This window comes from Carassius auratus, unplaced genomic scaffold (assembly GCF_003368295.1).
Source record: "Carassius auratus strain Wakin unplaced genomic scaffold, ASM336829v1 scaf_tig00020813, whole genome shotgun sequence".
NCBI classification, from domain to species: domain Eukaryota; kingdom Metazoa; phylum Chordata; class Actinopteri; order Cypriniformes; family Cyprinidae; genus Carassius; species Carassius auratus.
Genome location: NW_020525060.1, coordinates 38,848 through 58,878, shown reverse-complemented (window position 1 = coordinate 58,878; position 20,031 = coordinate 38,848). Strand labels below are relative to the sequence as shown.

At 38.2% G+C, this 20,031-nt stretch overlaps 1 protein-coding gene across 1 annotated transcript in view; it reads left to right on the top strand.

The window, feature by feature from the left end:
• Positions 1-252: 252 nt before the first annotated feature.
• LOC113076608 (uncharacterized) overlaps positions 253-20,031 on the top strand; it is a gene marked incomplete at its 5' end in the record, with an annotated part of 52,339 nt that continues 32,560 nt past the window's right edge. The window contains 3 exons of the mRNA XM_026249299.1: positions 253-486; positions 863-994; positions 1,060-1,134. Of these exons, the coding sequence (XP_026105084.1) occupies positions 253-486; positions 863-994; positions 1,060-1,134 (441 nt within the window). The remainder of the gene's footprint in view (positions 487-862; positions 995-1,059; positions 1,135-20,031) is intronic.

Genomic DNA, 20,031 nt, shown 5'->3' with positions numbered 1-20,031 from the left:
AGCGAGAGATCAGGGATGTGATCTATAGCATTTGGTGGAAAATTGAGTTTGCCAGAGGTGAGTGAAGCCGGTGTTTGCAGATCAGTTGCCAATTTCTGTGGGTAAGGGGCGGAGCATCCCAAACCGAGGAGATGGCCAGCATGGATCCCGTCGATCTCCCTTTTCCGAGTGATCCTCGGTTGGCAATCAAACTAAAAGTGTTAGAGTTGAGCAGGCAACAATATCAAAGTCAACTGCTGCATGCTTGCACAGTTGAGCTTGAAACTAAGCGAGCAATCAAGCTCAAAGAATTGGAGCTTGTGCTCAAAACCAAATCACCTGTTCACCCCTCAGCTGCTGATGTGCCTAGTGTGACCGTGTCTGTGTCGTTACCCATCAGTGCTTACACTCCAAGTCCCATTCCTGCACCTCGACGCAACCCACAAGAAAGTCAACCTGAATTTGATGTTAGACAACAAATTGCACTAGTACCACTGTTTCGAGAAAGTGAGGTGGACACTTATTTCACTGTGTTTAAGCGAATCGCTGTTTTTTTCTGATGAATTTGTACTTATGCACAAAATAGTGTTTTTACCCACAAAGCGTAATTTCCCTGATCGAGTTTGTACTTTTAAGGATGCCACAGTGGCACCAAAGAACATTTCGAGTGCCGACAGTAATGAGAACTGTGAGTGCTTTTATTGTCATGAGGTTGGGCACCTCATCGCAAATTGTCCCACCTTGAAAGGCAAATTCAGTAGAAAAGCAAACCCTTCGAAAAGTGTTGCGTTGATTGAAAGAAAGGTTTTCTCATCTGAACAAAATGTGTCTTTGAATTCAGTGGTTGAGTCTACTTTTGAACCCTTCATTTGTGATGTTGTAGTATCATTGGGTGAAACGGAGTCAAAGCATATTCGGATCCTCCGTGATACTGGTGCTGCCCAATCGTTTATCCTACAAAATGTGTTGCCATTCTCTGAACAGTCAAGCTGTGGTTCTAATGTGCTGGTACAAGGTATTGATCTCACCAGTAGTTAAAATTCATTACACCAAGTGTTTCTACGCTCTGGATCATTTCAGGGAAGGTTAAACTGGCAGTCCAAGCACAGTTACCTGTTAAAGGTGTGTCACTCATTCTTGGTAATGATCTGGCAGGTGATAACGTTTTTTGTCTGCCTGAGGTAATAGATACTCCTATTGTGCATGAGGGGGGATGCTCTGCAGGAGGAGTTTCCTGATGTGTTTTGGCGCATGCATTGTGTCCCGAGCTCAAGCTCGCAATTTATGGATACTGTGGACCTGTCTGATTCATTTATGTGTGCTGACAATGCTGTTAATGCAAAGGAGGTTAGTACTGATAAGGTAGAGGTGTGTGCACATTTTCCATTGAAACCTATACCTGTATTAGGGGAACCGTTTGAGCGAATACTGATTGAATGTGTAGCACCGTTGCCCAAAACCAAGTCTGGAAATTCTTATCTAGTAATGTTAATGTTGTGTGTCAACTAGGTTTCCTGAGGCAATACCGCTACGTTCCCTCAAAGCTCATGTAATTATCAGGGCAATTGTAAAGTTCTGCACTACTTTTGGAATGCCAAAATACATTCAGTCTGATCAAAGTTACCAATTTTATGTCAAAAGTGTTTGCGAAGGTAATGAAACAGTTAAACATCAAACATCAGTTGTCCAGTGCATACCACCCTCAGTCAAAAGGTGCTATCGAACGTTTTCATCAAAACCTTAAAGTCGATACTCCAAACTTTTTGAGTGGAACATGAAAAAAAAAAGGAATGAACGCATCCCGCTCTTGTTATTTGCAGGATGTAATACCACTCAAGCATCACTTGGATTTAGTCCCTCTGAGTTAATTTTTGGACACACTGTTCATGGTCCATTGAAAATTTTGCAAGAGCAAGTTCTTTCATCTAACCATTTGTCTTAATCTACCAATGTATTGGATTATGTCAGTGCATTCCATGAATGCTTGCATACGGTGTTGAAGTTGGCAAAACAATCGCTCAGTTCTGTGCAAAACCAAATGAAATGTAACTATGACCAGAAGGCTGTACCGTGATCATTTCAGACTGGCGATAAAGTCCTTATCTTACTTTGAGTGCCAGGTTCAGCACTCCAAGCTAAGTTCACTGGTCCTTACAGCATCAAGGAGAAGCTAGGAGACACTGACTATGTAGTTGTTACCCCTGACCGAAGAAGGAAGTCAAGAGTCTGCCACATTAATATGCTTAAAGCATATTTGTCACGTTCTGATTCTGAAGTTAGTATGCCCGTTGCTACTGTTGTACCAGTTACTGTGTCACTGTCGGATTATTCACCTGAAAGTGATGATTTGAAAATGAAATAGTGCATCATTCTTGTCAGCTCGTTTGCCAAATTCTGAGGCTTTGTTGAATTTGTCAGAAAAGTTGTCCCATTTACCTGTGTCTGCCCAGGCAGATATTTCCAGTCTTCTTAATAAGTACCCGACTTTGTTTAATGACTTCCCTTCAACTACCCACGTAATGGACATGATATAGATGTTGGTTCACATGCCCCAATTAAACAGAATGCCTATCGTGTAAACCCAGTTAAAAGAGAATTAATGAAGCAGGAAACCCAGTACTCGCTAGAACACAATTTAGCAGTTCCTAGTGCCAGTCCCTTGTGTTCGCCATGTCTACTTGTCCCTAAGCCAGATGGGACCTCCAGGTTTTGTACTGACAACCATAAAGTTAATGCTTTAACTAAAGCTGACTCTTTTCCGCTTCCTCGTATGGAAGATTGTGTTGATCAGGTAGGTAACGCTAAATTCATGACTAAACTAGATCTGCTAAAAGGATATTGGCAGGTACCACTCACAAAGCAAGTGTGTGAGATTCAGTGTTGGGCAAGCTACTTGGAAAATGTAGTGAGCTAAGCTACCAGTTACTCTACAGGTAAATGAGGCTTCACTACACTGAAGCTACCCCCCTGGGAAATGTAGCAAGCTAAGCTACATCAACGGTAGCTTGCTACATCTAAGCTACTTTTAAAATTAAATGTTTATGTTGAACACGTTTTATTACAAGTCAATGCAATCTCAGTGCTCAAAACTGTCAGTCAAACAGATGGGCAGGTGTAATTGTTTAGTTTAATAGTTTTTTGTGTTCCTTATCAATTTGGCAACAAAAACAATCTAAATACATGTAATTAACAATGTGCGCACAAGTAAGTGTATGCACCTGTTGCATGGGCATGCTTAATATACTGTAGGCCTTTGCAGAACAAAATGCAAGACCTCCAAACAGTACAAAAAAAATGGCCAGGCTGGACCCTGATAATTTTTACAAACAGCATCTGAAAACATATTATCTCTCTGTTATCTCGGTCAGTGTCATGTACTTGTCGAGGTACGGCCACTGCGACTCACTCCTCGGGATTAACTGTTCTCCGACCTCATCCTATGCCATCATTTCATCAAATAATTTTTTTGCGTGGCTGTCCAAGGAGTGGTACCATCCGGAGCAGAAGGTGGCGGTAATGCATCATAAAGATTGGTTGGTTGGTTGCTATCCACCGTAAACACGAACAAGATGAAGTAGCTCCGTCGTGTCACTACTGATCGAGGATCAGCGATCTTGCGAAATGCTTGCGAAAATGTAGCTTGTGTGGAAGCTACCGCACTACTTGGTAAAAAAAAAAAAAGAGCTTCGCTACTGAAAAGCTATTTGATTCAGAAAGCAGTGAAGCTACGGCCAGGGTACTGAGAAATGTAGTTAAATTAGTTGCTTCGCTACTTGTAGCGACGCTACTGCCCAACACTGGTGAGATTTCTGCTTTTGTCACACCTGACGTATTTTTTGCAGTACCGTGTTATGGCTTTTGGCCTTCGAAATGCTGGAGCTACCTTTCAGTGACTAATGTTCATAGTGTTGTCTGATGTGTCAAATTGTGAGGCTTATTTGAATGATGTGGTATGCTATGCTTGGAAATACTTGGAAATACCATCTCAAAACTTTGGATGATGTCTTCAAACGCTTGAGAAATGCTAACCTAACCTTGAATTTATCAAAGTGTAAATATGGTTGTGCCACTTTCACATACTTGGGAAAGGAGGTTGGGAATGGTCAAGTGCGTCCTCTTAATTACAAAATACAAGCCATCTTTGAATTTCCCAGTTCCTAAAACTAGGTAAGAGCTCCATCGATTTCTTGGAATGACTGGCTATTACAGATGTATTTGTAAGAATTTTTCAGATGTTGCCAGTCCTCTCACTGGACTATTACATAAAGCAGTCTCATTTAAGTGGTCTTCGGAATGTCAGTCCGCCTTTGAAGTCTTGAAAACTTTGCTTTGTAGTGCCCCTGTGCTCGCTGCCCCTGAAAAGCCATTCTTGATGGAAGTGGACGCTAGTGGTACTGGAGCTGGTGCCGTCCTTCTTCAAACGGATGCAGCTGGTTTGAATCACCCAATAAGTTTCTTTTCGAAAAAGTTCCACAACATCAGATTAACTACAGTACTATACAAAAAGAAGCCCATGCCTTAATTCTTGCTCTTCAACACTTTGAGGTCTATGTTGGCTCCAGTTCGAAACCCTTTACGGTTTATTCTGACCATAACCCTCTTATATTTCTTCAACGGATTTCAAATGTGAATCATCGTCTTATGTGCTGGTCGCTTATCTGCCAAAGTTACAATTTGGTGATCTTTCATAAAAAGGGCATTGAAAATGTGATTGCTGATTCGCTGTCTCGTGTTAATCCGTAAAAAATTGATGTTTTATTTTGTGGGTGGGGGTGTTATGAGCCACATTCATTTGTTGGCTGTTTCCATTCTGCCCTCTTGTGTTCTCTGTGTATGTTTGTTTCAGATGGGCGGTTCCTGGAGATAATTTATTGGTGGCTGCCATTGGTTCTCCTCTTCACCTGATCCAGATATAAGGACTGCCACAGACACTCAATCGGGGCCATGATTGTGCCATTGCGTGTGACTCGATAGTTTGCCATTTGCCTCGTTATTGTTGTTCATTTAAATTTTTAAATGTCTTGTTAGAGAGAGAGAGTGTGTTGGTGTGTAAGATTGTGATCTGTCATAATTATGTTGTATTTTTTTTCCCACCATCTTGTGATATTGCAAGTTAACTTGACCCAAGCCTGATTGACTATGATTTTGGATTCTGATTGTAAATTATTTGCTGTTAACTCCTGTGTATATATATCTTGTAAACATTTTGTTAATCTTAATTTTTGTCAAGTTGAGGGACGTAGGGGGTTGGACGCCATTTTATTTTGAGATCACTTTTCACATTGTTTTGGGTTTAGGGAGTCAGGTAAGTTGAAACTGTATTTTATTTCTTTTGGGTTCTTTAAATTTGATTTAGGAAGTGTAGAGGGTTAACAAAGAGGATTTTTTGTTTGTTATTTTGGCCTTGTCTGCCCCTGACGCTAAACCCCAACTTGTAGATAAATTGTTTATTCAACATCCCTCTGGTTCCGAGACTCTCTTCCTTTTCCTGTTACGGCTGACCCCTAGCGGTCATTACAGTTGTTTAAAAGAAGTATAGTAATAGCACACTTGAATAAACATATCTTTCATAAGGGCAGTGGAGATCTCAAGTTGATTTCCATATGGCAGAAATGCACAGTAAAAATCAAACAGTTAATTAAATGTCATGTAATCAAACAGACGGTGAACACTATTAACTGTAAGGTTAACAGTAGGAAGGCTGCATATATATATATATATATATATATATATATATATATATATATATATATATATATATATATATATATATATATATATATATATATACCTTCAATACAATTACCGAGATGAGACCCTTGAGCAAGGCACCGAACTTCAATTTTTGCCCGGGCGTTGCAGCATTGACTACCCACTGCTCTGGATGTGTGTTCATTTCTCACTACTCTGTGTGCACTTGGGTTGAATTCAGAGCAAAAAATTCTGAGTAAGGGTCAACATATTTGGCTATACATCACTTATAAAGAGCCAGTTTTACTAAACAGGGTTAATTAGCGTGAGAGGGCACAATTCTGCATCTCCGTTCAGTTTTTACTGTGTCAATATTAGTTTCACTTGCATGGGCAATGTGAATTGATGATAATCTGAGCTAAGAATTTCCCATGCAGTTGGATCTTTATAAGGGTGACCAAATATGCCATTTTCCCAGGACAAGTCCTGGCTAGGATTTCTATTTTACTTAAAATATCCAGGTTTTGGCTTTGGTTTCCTGTTTTCATACTTGATAAAGCTAATGATCGTTTAACCAGTAACATACAGACATTGTATGTAATTGACTGATCTTGGTGCGTGAAAAGGTGGGATCTACAGAGAAAATGATTCAAATGTGTGTACATATTACTGTTACTGCGCAGCCAGATGTGGATATTTTAGGCAATATAGAAATCCTGGCCAAGACCTGTCCTGGGAAAATGGCACATTTGGTCACCCTATTTTTAAACTGATTCTACAGATTGTTTTATTCAGCATGCTGAAGTGAAATCAGAAATGCTATTGGGATAGTTTTTAATACCATTTGGGCTGGTTTTGTTGCACAGATCTGAAAACCCTCATTCAGAAATAATCAATTGTATAATTTTTGAAGAACTTTTCCTTCACAATAAAGTTTTTCAACTATAAAAAAAAACTATAAAAAGTCAAATGCATTGCATTTTGGACTAGTATTTCCTGTATACCAAATCTGGTGAGTGGATAATAATTAGGTCTATTTTATTTATTTTTTTCGTTTGTTTCAACATTTTTAAAAATGTTTCTATCTAGAGTTTTGAATTTAACCAAATAATTGGAATAATTCATAAAACATTAGCAAATAAATCTCAGTCTCCATCCAGTGAGTCAAATAGAACTATCACGTAATAGAGTAGAATAGAGTAGAGGCCAATGCATTTAATTTGTATATATAATAATTTACTTACGTTTCAGGGAAAACAGATGAAGCACAATACATGGGGTCATTAGTTCTGGATGTGGATGCTTGCTGTTTGGGAATGCAGTCGCGTAAGACTATTATACAGAAATACTTAGATGAAAGACTTTGTTTTAGGCATCTCAGAATGACCAAAAAAACCCCCAAAAAAAACATATTAGATGCTGTGTAATGACCATCTCAATCACATAAAGTCACATGGAAGAATTTATCCATCAAATGCTTTTCCATCTCCCATTATTCACATTAACTCTTTTTGCACAAGTCAAATTTGGCATTTGTTTTGGATGTGATTCTACAAGATGCGCATAAACACCGTGGAAACAGTGAATGGAAACATAGCCACTGCCTGCTTTGACTATTCAAAATCAAAGCACATGCAAATTATTTTTTGTAACACTAGAGCAAGGATACTCAAATTGCTTAGCTCAGGGCTAGTGAATCCTAAGAGAAATTAAACAGAATTTTCATTTTGATTTAAAGCTGTGCAGTAACTAAAATTTACAGCTATGTTTGCTTCCATTTTAAATACCATTCTGTAAGGTTATATTAATATTTTTAATTCAAGTAGGCTATGGATGGAACAAGAATAATTTGTGGATTACGCCAAAAATGCTGTCCACTTGATCTTAACTTATGTATGATTGCATCCATGATTTGTCATTTAATATTCACAAACTGGCAGCTATGCCTATTTTGTTTTGTTTAAGTTATGCACGAAACAATGTATTTCTGCACTTTTACTGCACACATCTCTTTCATTTTTCGATCTCTCTCATGCTGGAACCCATTTTAGCAGGTGTGCTGTCAGTGTTGGTGTTTTGTCCACTAAAACTTTAATGCTCATTCTCTGTTTATTACGTCAACATATTAAGACATTTGTTCACAAAACAAAAAAAAAAAAAAAAAAATCAAATTCAATTTGCATAATTTTAATATTGTTATCATGCAATCTGCATAAAAGTTTTGATTCCTTAATACAAGCTCAACTGCTGAGATTATGTTTGTAATTTTTTTTTTTTTTTTTTTTTTTTGTGATATTGAAACTGGTGACGAGAACTTTTAATATGATATGATATAGTTATATTTTTCCATAATAACCATATTGAAAAAATGCAAAAATAACTATATCATGATACTATTGAATGAATTACTCATATCATGATATAAGATTTTGTTCATATCGCCCACCTAACATATACCCTATACAAGCAGGAAAGTATCTGGAATTACCTATAAATCCCTCACATAACTGCAAGATTCATTTTCGCATAGAAGAAAAAAATATTTTGTCAAATAGATGGTCATTAAAGGGGGGGGGGGTGCAATGCTATTTCTTGCATACTGAGTTTTTTACACTGTTAAAGAGCTGGATTCCCATGCTCAACATGGACAGAGTTTAAAAAAATTAAATTGTACGTTTGAAGGAGTATTTTTGTTCCAAAAATACCTCTTCCAGTTTGTCACAAGTTTCGGAAAGTTTTTTTTCGAGTATGACTCTGTGTGACGTTAGATGGAGCGGAATTTCCTTATATGGGTCCTAAGGCACTTCTGCCGGAAGAGCGCGCGCTCCCGTATAGCAGAGCACTGAGAGCACAACAGACATTCACTGATCAGAGCGAGAGACCGAATTGTCACAAAACAAGTGTGTTTTTGGTTGCCAGGGCAAGACAATCTTGCACAGATTACCAAAAAAAAAAAAAAAAAACAGCATTAAGGGACCAGTGGATGCAGTTTATTTTTACAGAGCATCAACGGAGTTGTGCAAGTGTTTTTGTTTGTTTTGAGTTAATTAGCTGATAAGAATGTGGCAGCAGGTGTCTTCAATGTTGAACCTTTTCACAATATTCTAATTTTCTGATACTGAATTTGGGAATTTCCTTTGTTGACTGTTATAAACATCAATTTAAAAGAAATAAACAGTGTTTAATGAAGTTTCTTTCTTTCTGAAGTCTGGTATATTATTATTTATTTAAAAAATGGAATTGTGTTAAACACATTGTGCCCACTGTATCGTTGTTTGTGCTACTACACACATTGGCTAGTTAAATTTATTCTCTGAAAAACTTCAGTGCTTTTTATGCGTTTTAGACCATGTGTCTTAAATTAGGATAACGGTTACATGTGTGACTACGTTAAATTTGTTTGTCTCCTGCGTGGATCTTGTTAGTATCTTTCTAAACTGGCTTCTAATTGTTTCATTGTGTAAGTGACATAATACATTGTTATATTTGATTAATCCTAAACTCTTCTGAAATCATTATGACTACTAAACTGTGAGGAGGGTTTTTTAACCGCAAATCTATCGCTAGGGTAGGTCAAACTGAAGGCTCGAGAATGATAGGAGCACTAGCAAGTTAGCAAGTTGTATGGGAAAAGACTAAATAAACTACACTTTTGTCATAACCAAGCAGTAGGCTGCCGACAAAATATGTATTAGTCTACCTAAATACCTATTAGGGATACCTATATCCTCTGACTAACATCAGACTGGCGAATTTGTGATCAGATCTGTGTGAAGCTAGCATGAGACTTAAAATAGACATTAGGTCCCCAGTGAACGGATAATTGAAAGTATAGTGAATCTAATATAATCAAATATAAACATTTATACATAATCAAACTTGTGATCAGTTTTAAATAGAAACATTGTCTAACTTCAGTGATCACTTAAAACTGGATTCAGATTTAACTAGTGTTGGGCCGTTATCAGCGTTAACGCGAGACTCTTATCAGGCGATAAAAAAAATATCGCCTATTCTCAAAGTTGGGTTGAGAGCTGAGTCTATACTATGCGAGCTATGATGACTTTCACCTTGATATTTTATATAACCGACTGGCTGAGGCCAGCCTAAAAAGATGCTCAGGACAGTTGACGGGCCACTGCTGCGCATCGTCACTAAAAGCTTATCTTTTTCACGTGTTTTAAGCTTTACCGCTTGTCTATTTAAACATTAAAGCATCCAAACACAAGACGCGGAAAAGCTGAACAGAGTAGCGTGTGCCGCGCACGAGAGAGAGAGAGCGGCGTATCACGGACAGCGACACTGAACCGAGCTCTCTTCTGCGAAGTTCTCCTCAAAGTCCCTCCTGCACCTGAACGAACAAATACAAATCGCAGTTTGAAAAAACAAAAAGATGTGAAAGAGCCAAATTCAGTACTCGCGGTGTGCTGGTGTTCAGGGCTCACGCAGAGAAAGGCGTCTCAAAACACTTAAACATCGAATTTGCTTATTTTTGCTCTTGTGCCTACAAATACATACAAAATATGACAAAATTATCCACCTTGGAAATTACGTGCCTAATTTAGCTGCTGGCTGCTGTAATGTTAATCCAAGAAAATGAAGGAAAATAACTCTTGACTGAATTACATTGTAGTTTTAACAATCAAACCAAATATTATTCAGACGCCAGATATAATTTTTTTTTCTATATATATATATATATATATATATATATATATATATATATATGTATATATATATATATATATATATAACAAAACTGTTATAATGTGAGAAATGTTAAAGGTGCCTGAATAAATGTAGGTTTGATTGTAAATTTCATTTTTACATCGAAGACTATCCAGTGCTATTTTACATTTAATTATTTGGTTTCTGTACCTTGACACCTACACACTTGAAAAAAACGTAAACATTGGTGTGAAACAGGCGTAATGTTGTTTGCACCTTGTGCAGTGTGGAATTAGTTTACAGCTTTTTCAAGCACTTTGTGATGCATTTTGGAAACAGGGGATGAGCCCCTTTTCTAATGCACCACCTAGCTTGATAAACACCTTCTCAAAATAATTACTGTTTGTCAATTTTATTTGGGTAACACACATATTCTGAATGCCTTCGGCAGAATTCGAATGAGCCATTTTAATCTAGATTAATCTAGATTAATCCAGATTAATTTCAAGATCACAGTGAGATTAATCTAGATTTAAAAAAATTAATCTATGCCCACCACTAGATTTAACACAGTTACAATAAATTTACACTAAATTCTGATAAATTCAGAATCGCAACTAAAAGACAGAGTACGCATTAAAGCTTCGACCAGGCTGCTAGATTCTGCTATTTAGACTTGCTAAGGGATCCTAACAAAACAATGAAAAATGAGATTTCAGCAAACATTTTTCTGAGAATATGTCTAAGCAAACCCCACCCCCCCCACTTCATAGTTTTTTAATTATAAAACAATAGACAGAAACGCAGCCATCATTATAAGCGATTTATTTGATCACTAGAAAAATACAATAAGAACAATCTGAGTAAGAAAATAAGAAAAATAAAAAAAAAATAACTATGTCTGCCAAATCCTGTACATCCTGAGATTGCTAGAAATACAGCATTTACAATGAATTCTGCTGATTGTTCATCTAGTCAATTATCACCATTTTGACATCCTGATGGCCAGTTATAGAGATGGTAATAATACAAATGCGCCATGAAGTCAATAATCACACTCTATTTCATATAGACAGCATTCACATTGATAGCAGTGATTACAAAGTAATAGCGAGCTGATTTGCACGCAAACAGATGGTAATCATGCAGATACAGTCACATTCAACATAAAACACAATCTCACATGAAAAATGTAGAAAAATAAAACGAAATAAAGAAAAAGATGATTGCTAAGTTATGGCTCCATCTGATTACAGGTGCGTCAGAGCGCTTCACGAGAGAGCACCAGAATTCAAATGCACTCTTACGCCCATCTTTTACTTTTTTTAGTGGATCATCTCATTTTGTTTGTGACACTGTATGCTACAAAATCATGCTTTTCTACTACCAAGACACAGTTTCTGAGTGTGAGTTATTCTATAAAGGACACAAACAGTTCTGTTGCTGAAGAACTGAAACGTAAACAAAGGAATTATGATCCATATTACAACATTATTGCTTCTTTGGACTAAACGTGCTCCATGAGATGTCGTTCAGTCGACCCTTACCTCTCTAACTAAACGGGGATTTACAGCTGTGGATGTGTGGTATGTACAGCGTTGTCATTGCTCATGATTTTATGTGCACTGTTTACACAAATGTAGCAAATACAGCCTTCTGTCGTCGATGCTTGAGCCTTAGATCTTTATAATGATATATCGTTTGTCAAGATTACATTTTTCCTGTTTCATTTAATAAATTCGTAAACATTGACACGTGCAAAAAGGTGGAGGTTAAAAGGCACTCAGAAATCATCTTTTAGAAAGCGTGTACATCTAGTGAAATTAGTTATATTTCACTGCTGATTGTTTAAATTGCTTTAAATATCTTTATTTTTTTTTTAAACCACAATACTTAAAATACATGCAAACAACATGTTTTCATGACCATACAGCACAGCAATCTCACTTGAGCATGTAACCGGGATAGAGATGATAGTACAAAATCTCTTCGCTTTACAAAATTTATACTGGTTAATTGTGTCTCTGGTATATCACACACCCCTGCTTCTTTAATACCAGATTAAAGATAAATGAGTTTTAAATTATTATTATTATTAGTAGTAGTAGTAGTAGTAGAATGATGTAGAGTCTTGGGGAAGTTGTGGCCTAGTGGTTAGAGTTTGACTCCTAACCCTAGGGTTGTGGGTTCGAGTCTCGAAAAAAAAAAAAAAAAAAAACTGTTTGGAAAAAATACACACTAAAGATGTGGCCGTAATAAACATTTTCAGAAACATCTGACAATTTCTGCACATTAATTTCCCTAATCAGCTAAAATAAGTAAGAGTACTGAAAGTAATAATGTTAAAATATGCTAGAAAGACAAGTATGTTTGGTGATGTTACTCTGATTCTTCTTCTGGAAGACATTTCCATCTGGTTGGACTTTCCATTTAAGTTTTGCATCTTTTGCAATCCCCATCTCCTGAAGTATCTTCTCCATCTGAAGAATACAAACAGTCTAATATTACTTGGTACTCTTGGTAAGATTTTCCATTATTAATATGTTTTCTGTATAATGTACGTGTTCTTAAATGAAGTCACCTGCAGCAGAATCTCTGTCTTCACTGAAGGATCATTTAAATTTTGACTTTACTTGACCTCCAGCCTCACTGTATTTATCTTCTTCACTGTGAGACACACATACAGTATGAAGAATTGCAAATGATCAGCAAATTATTATAGCAGAGTATACTGTAATGGTTTGCATTTCCCTTCTGAGTGTCTTAGTGCACTGATTGTCAGCAGTGTTGAGCGTAATGCAAGTTACGTAATTAGATTACTTTTAATGTAGTAATGCAAACTAGTATAGTGCATTACTTTTTTTTTTTATTTACAAGAAAATATCTGTTTTTCAAATAACTCAAAATAACAATTCAAGTTAATGAATGCTAATGCATTCCTTAGGCTTGGCTTATATTGAAAATTGGGTACACAGTTGTAATGTTGTTGAAATGACAAATGTAAAAACACACCTGAGTAGCAGACAGAAGCATATTTAATTGGACACTCCAAATCATTCCACTCTCCAGGGAGAAATGCTCCCGCACAGAACTGTTTGCCACCATAATTGTTTGGCTGTCCACTATTCCACAATCTGAATGTGGATTTGCTCTGATCAGACCAGACCCAGGGAGCATTCGCACCCGTCCGATAGAGACCGATCCATATTCCTTGTGTAAAACCATTTGGTACAGTTTTCAAAAGCTCATCATAATCTGTCTGGTCATGGGCGGTGGCGAGATCGATGTAATGCTCTCTGCAGTACGCCTGAGCCTCTGTCCAGTTCATGTAGTCAGGAATAAAGTAAAACACATAAGAGTTCACACTGGAGCTTAGAGCTGCGAACAGAGACATGAACACATTTAAATGACTAGTAAATACATTTGCTTTATAAAATTAAGATGTTAAATAAGACTAAAGCAATGTTATATTTTAATGAAAGTCACCTAGGATGAAAAGGTTTACAAATGTAACAATAGAGATCACCATGCTTCCCCAGATGATTGATTACATTTAAGAATTGAAACTGTCTTTCTTCTTTCTTTAAAATACATAAAATACATATACACTAATGAAAACATATTGTTCCATTTGGTTGACACAGTTAAATCTTTTTTTATGGGGGATTTTTATTTTTACAGACAAATGTTTCATATTTTTTTAAATAGAATTTACACAATCGAACGATTCATAGGCAAGGCAAGCTTGTTTTATATAGCACATTTCATACACAATGGTAATTCAAAGTGCTTTACATAAAATTAATTAAAATAATAATACAAAATAGGAGAATTAAAAATGTTTAAATAATCTAAAATGTATTTAAAATGAATTAAAACAGTTAAGTATAGAAAAAGATTGTACATAAAAACAGTGCAATCGGGTCGGAAATCGCACAGTGCTCATTCACTAAATGCACAGCTAAATGCAGGCTAAATGCATTGCCTATTATGAACAAACCCAACTGTAAAAATCTTCAAAATATAAGTAAAACTGATAATGCCTGACCCTGGTAATGTAATCTTCTCTTTAACCCATGGAAACACAAACATTAAATTGAATGTGTTCCATTTTACTTCTAATGAAAATAAAATACAGCTGTAGTTCTAAAATTGTTATGCAAAATCTTTAATAATGATTTAAAACCATCTGATAATGCAAATCTAATTTAATCACCAATTTTTGGGTGATTCAATTATTATCATTATTATTATTATTATTATTATTATTATTTTTTTTTTTTTTTTTTTTTTTTTGCAAAACCAGTGCAACTCACCTAATAACAGCACCAAGATCAAATCCATCCTTATGTCAAAACGCCAACTAATAATCACATGTGCACAAACACTCCTGATTGCTTTAAGAGTCTGTGCTTGATAGTGACGCATCATTGCTGACACACATTTTGCCTGGAAAACAACATTCAAAAGACAAAAGCAGAGATTTCCATTTCCACCTAAATAAACATCCCTGCTGTGGTGTCACTGGAATTATCTTACAGATAATGATTTGCATTATGCCCTGCAAGTCCATTCAGATGAGAAACTGAGGGACTAGTCAAAGCAGGTAGGGAAGCAGAGGATATAGAACTTTAGAAACAGAATCTAAACAAGTGGCTTGTTTATCCAATCACCGAATTCAAATGTGATTCTTCTTAAAGCTACAGAATACTGGCCTCCCAGCAAACTATAAGGTTAACAGATTAATTACCATTGTTACCAACATAAAAATTGTTTCAGACACCAGATTCTGCATATTGGTGATAAGAAAAGAGAATATCAGCATAAAACTCTTGCCATTGCCAGCTTTTTGAGAAGGAAACATGTTTCTTTTTCTGGCATCCTGTGGCAGTCAGGTGCATTAGCCAATCAGCCTCTCAGCTCTTAATAGCCGCTTTTCCACTGTTGGGTCAGTGCGAGGGAGTGCTTTAAATGGGCCAGGCTGGGCTAATAGTCTCGGATCTGTAGCACCAAGGCCAAAATAGTACTGCGTTTTGGCCCAAAGTTTTCGTCGGCCAAAAAACCCTGGCCGTTGGCCACAAGGAAGCCCCTACGAGGCACGATCAAGCCCCGGAAATGACAGTGGTAACGCGACTGGCCCTTGCACGCACTAGCACGCCTGCTTTAAGCTCTTGGCTTGGCTTGAGGAGCCAAGAACGTGTCCTGGCAAAAGCGACCGGTTCAAGGTTGTGGCACGGGGACATAACATTTCCGTTCCATCCATCAGGGAATGAGGGTTACGTGCATAGGAGGAGGCCACACTCAGTTTGGAGTGGGCCCTCACCCCCAGGGCGCACGGCTCGCATCCACTATCCAGTGAGACAGCCTTACACTTCTGCAGACCTCTAAAGCAGACCAGGAGCTGCTCAGAGCTTCCGAAGCTCTGGGTGCGGTCCAAGTATATGCAAAGTGCTTTTACGGGACACAGCAAAGGGAAGGCTGGATCTGCCTCCTCCAGGGGCAGCGCTTGCAGGTTCACCACCTGGTCTCAGAAGGGAGTGGTGGGAACCTTGGGCACGTATCCTGGCCGGGGTCTCAGGACAACGTGAGAGTGGGCCGGCCCGAACACAAGGCACTCTTCACTTACCGAAAATGCTTGGAGGTCCCCAATCTTTTTGATGGAAGTGAGCGCGATCAGGAGTGCTGTCTTGAGAGACAGGAACTTTAGCTCGACTGAATCCAGTGGCTCAAAGGGACCCCTCTGAAGTCCCGCCAGGACAATAGAGAGGTCCCAGGAGGGAATCAGGGGTGTCCTTGGAGAGTGTAACGTTCTGGCACCCCTCTGGAGCCTAACGATCAGGTCATGCCTCCCCAGGGACCGGCCGTCCATTCCATCGTGATGGGCTGCAATGGCAGTCACATACACTTTCAGGGTGAAGGGTGACAGCCCACGTTCCGACCTTTCTAGCGGGAAAGAAAGCATGACTCTGACCGGGCATCTCCGGGGGTCTTCTCGGTGAGATGAACACCAATTCGTGAACAGTCCCGAGGGGGGCAGCCCCGCCGAATCCTCATTCTTAGAGGTCGATAACCCATCCCCCCGATGCAGCAATCGACATCTGATCCTCGGGTGGTGCACCGAAAGACACGCTGGGGGCGCTGTGAGACGGCCCAGCAGAATCATTCGGCAGCTGCACAGGACACGCGCTGCGGGAGGAGTGAGAGGTCCGTGGGTCATCGCCCGGCGGAGAAGCTCTCACTGTAACCCTCAGATCTCCCAGAGCGCCAGTCGGCGGTCCCATTCTCAAGCCAGGGAAACCGGGTCGGGTGGCAACAGAGGGGTCTGTTGCACTCCCCTTGAGGAGTGAGAGACGTGATCACAGCGCTGCCAACCTCAGCGTGTTGGACACCCAGACACTGCAGACAACGCTCGTGACTGTCAACCGAAGACAGGAAATGACCACATCCAGAAGGACACTGACAAAACGGCATCTTGAAAAAGACGTGAATAGTCCGTGATTTGCTCCTTTAAAAACTGCTCTTTCAGCCGAAGCGCCCAGGGGAATCGCTGTCACAGGGACAGCGCTGTACTGCGCCGTCACACCGACCAGGAACAGCTCTCGAACACACAGATGATGGCTTTGTAGAGACTGGATACATCAACTACTCAGCTCTGAAGCAAAAATCTAATGAGTGGATGCATCTGTCGCCCTATTTATACCCGTTGGCATGGGGAGTGGCTCAGGTATGTTAAATCGACTAGCCAATTTTCATTAGCGTTTTCTCTTAAACTCAGAGATGATTGGCCTCCCAAGTGAGACCCCATATGTCGTTTGACATAACTCGTAGTGACCGACAGGGTAACTGCAGGAATAGGGATCTAGGATTTTTTTAAACACAGGGGACACAGTGGGGCCAAAATTTAAAGAGGGGGGCCAAGTATTAAGCACAAATGTTTTTCATTATTTAATTGCTGCTGCCAACACTAGCAGATTAGTTGTCAAATTACGTGAATGAAGCAGCAAATAAAAAATATATTTTTTTTTTTATAAAGTTAATCTTTTAGATGGGTGAAATAAAGTATTACATGAAACAATGATGTTTGCATGCACACTTCTCGGTTCAGTTGGACTGAATTCATTACGATTGATGAATCTGATGGTAGTGTTTACATGAATGTTAAATGAAGTGGTCAGGTTGATGTGCGCGTTTATGTCACAAGCTTTAAATCTTAATATATATTTTTTTTTTGACGTGCACACTGCTCAAATATTAAAATTGAAAGTGACATGGATAATATCGAGTTTCTCACCATTTGCACATAATACCCACTCTTCTACATGGTTTATTTATTTGTTTTTATCAGCGGAATTAATATTTACCTGTTTATGGATAAATATACATATAAATCGATGTGCTGTGATACTCATATTTATCATGCAAAAAAAAAAAAAATACGCCCCTCACTCCCAAACTGGGTTCCTGTGGAAGATTATCCAAAACAAAGTTTTCCTGTTCCACGTCACAGTTGCCGAGCGAAAGGAGAGTTTTATAATGACGGGACACACATTTATACAGTACTTTATTCCAAAAGAAGAGCCGCTAGTTACATGCACACTCAATCATATTAGAAGAGGAATAAATCACCACCTTCAATCCAGTCAAAATTCCATTCAAATCAAGCTCAATCGGATTGATTAAGGTGTTTACATGAACGTATTTCAATCTGACTGAGCCGTCAATCCGATTACAAACAGATAATTTGGGTGCATGTTAACGTAGCCAATGTGTGTGCCAAATCACTCTAATTTATTAATGTTTTTGACTTTTTATTCAAAATATTTAGATTTTATTTTTGTTATCACTAACTTTATTCTCATGCTTTAAGATTATTTTGTTACATGGCACTAAAATGCAGTCATTTTATATCTCACCCATCATTATTTTAAATTGCAAATCTTTGAAGAAGATTTTTATTGGTCAATATATGAACTAATCAAGTATAATCAATGTGAATCTAGCCATTTATGTGTCCAGTTATTCTACTGTTATAATCATGAATTTGCCTATGTGTAGAGGCCTGCATCAGAAGGGAATGTGCAGAGAGTGCAGGGGTATAGTATATGGTGCAACTGCACACTCTATTTAGACATTAGACAAAATATATTAAGAGACCTCCTTGGTGCAGATATTACAAAAATACAGTATATGGTAAAGTTGCATGTCCCGTTTCACTTAAAATAAATTTTACATCCTAAAACAAGCTGGAGACACAGCCAAAAAAGGTAAAAAAAAAAAAAAAAAAAGTTGTTAAAAACATTTGTATGAAATGTATTGAACATGGGCACACCTTTGGAAGCACTGTATAAAACAGACTTCGGCAGCGCTCTTTCGTTTTTATTTCCTTTTGATTTTAAAAACAGGTTAGCAACTATAGTTTTGGGAAACACATCCCTGGACGAAACAGTTGGGAGCTGCATTGCCCCTTGCTGACTGCAACTTGATTCTCCCTCTCTATCTCTATCTCACTCCTGTCACTCTCAGTGGCAGGCATAGGTTTCTTTTTTTATTCAGAAACCATAAAATGTCTCTTGCATCATCCTTCTTCTTCATGATTTCTACCTTTGCCAAACATTATGGTTAACAAAACAGCTGATTTTAAACACTTCATTACTACACTTCAGAATAGACGGTTCAACGGTTAACTTAAATGTGAATACTATATTTAATTTAGCTGCTAAATAAATCAAAAGGTTATGTAAACTAGCGAGATCGGGCAAGTCACAAATCTGCAGTGTTGGGAACGTTACTTTAAAAAAGTAATTAGTTATAGTTACTCACTACTTGTTCCAAAAAGTAACTGAGTTAGTAACTGAATTACTCTATAATAAAAGTAACTCGTCACCAGGGAAAGGAACTATTTGCGTTACTGTAAAAAAAAAAAAAAAAAAAAAATTGCTACATGTCAGAGAATTTGTACTTTTTTTCAGTTTTTACAAGTCAGTTGAAATTAGTAGAACAGACAGGTACATAACTTTCAATATTTATTGCACGTCAACAGACAGCAAGAGTTTTATCCTGCACTTCAAGTATTATCTTTGTAGGAAAAGTGTTTTTGGCCACTAGCTTTGTAGATGCGTGTCACACATTACATGTAAACATTACATGCACGTTCATGCCTTTGACCACAATGAATTTGAAGTAGTGCTTATATCTTCACCTTGAAAATGCCAACTTTTCATCGGATTGCTCCTTACTCGCCATCTCTGCTGCGAATCTCTGTGTAGCTGTTGCGTGTGTGTGTGTGTGTGTGTACTTGTTTTTCTATTCTGGTGGGGACTTAAACCTGAATACACACAGACTCATGGGGACTTGTGTCACGGTGGGGACCTAAATTGAGGTCCCCACGGGTAAACAAGCTGATAAATTACACAGAATGAAGTTTCTTGAAAATCTAAAAATGCAGAAAGTTTCCTGTGAGGGTTAGGTTTAGGGGTAGGGTTGGCGTAGGGCGATAGAAAATACGGTCTGTACAGTATAAAAACCATTACACCTATGGAGAGTCCCCACAAGGATAGCTGACCAGTGTGTGTGTGTGTGTGTGTGTGTGTGTATATGTGTGTGTTTGGCCGCGTGTGCCGGCATGTATGTAAAAACACTGGCTCTGATTGGCTACCATGAAACACATGACTCTGCCTTAGCCAATCACAATTG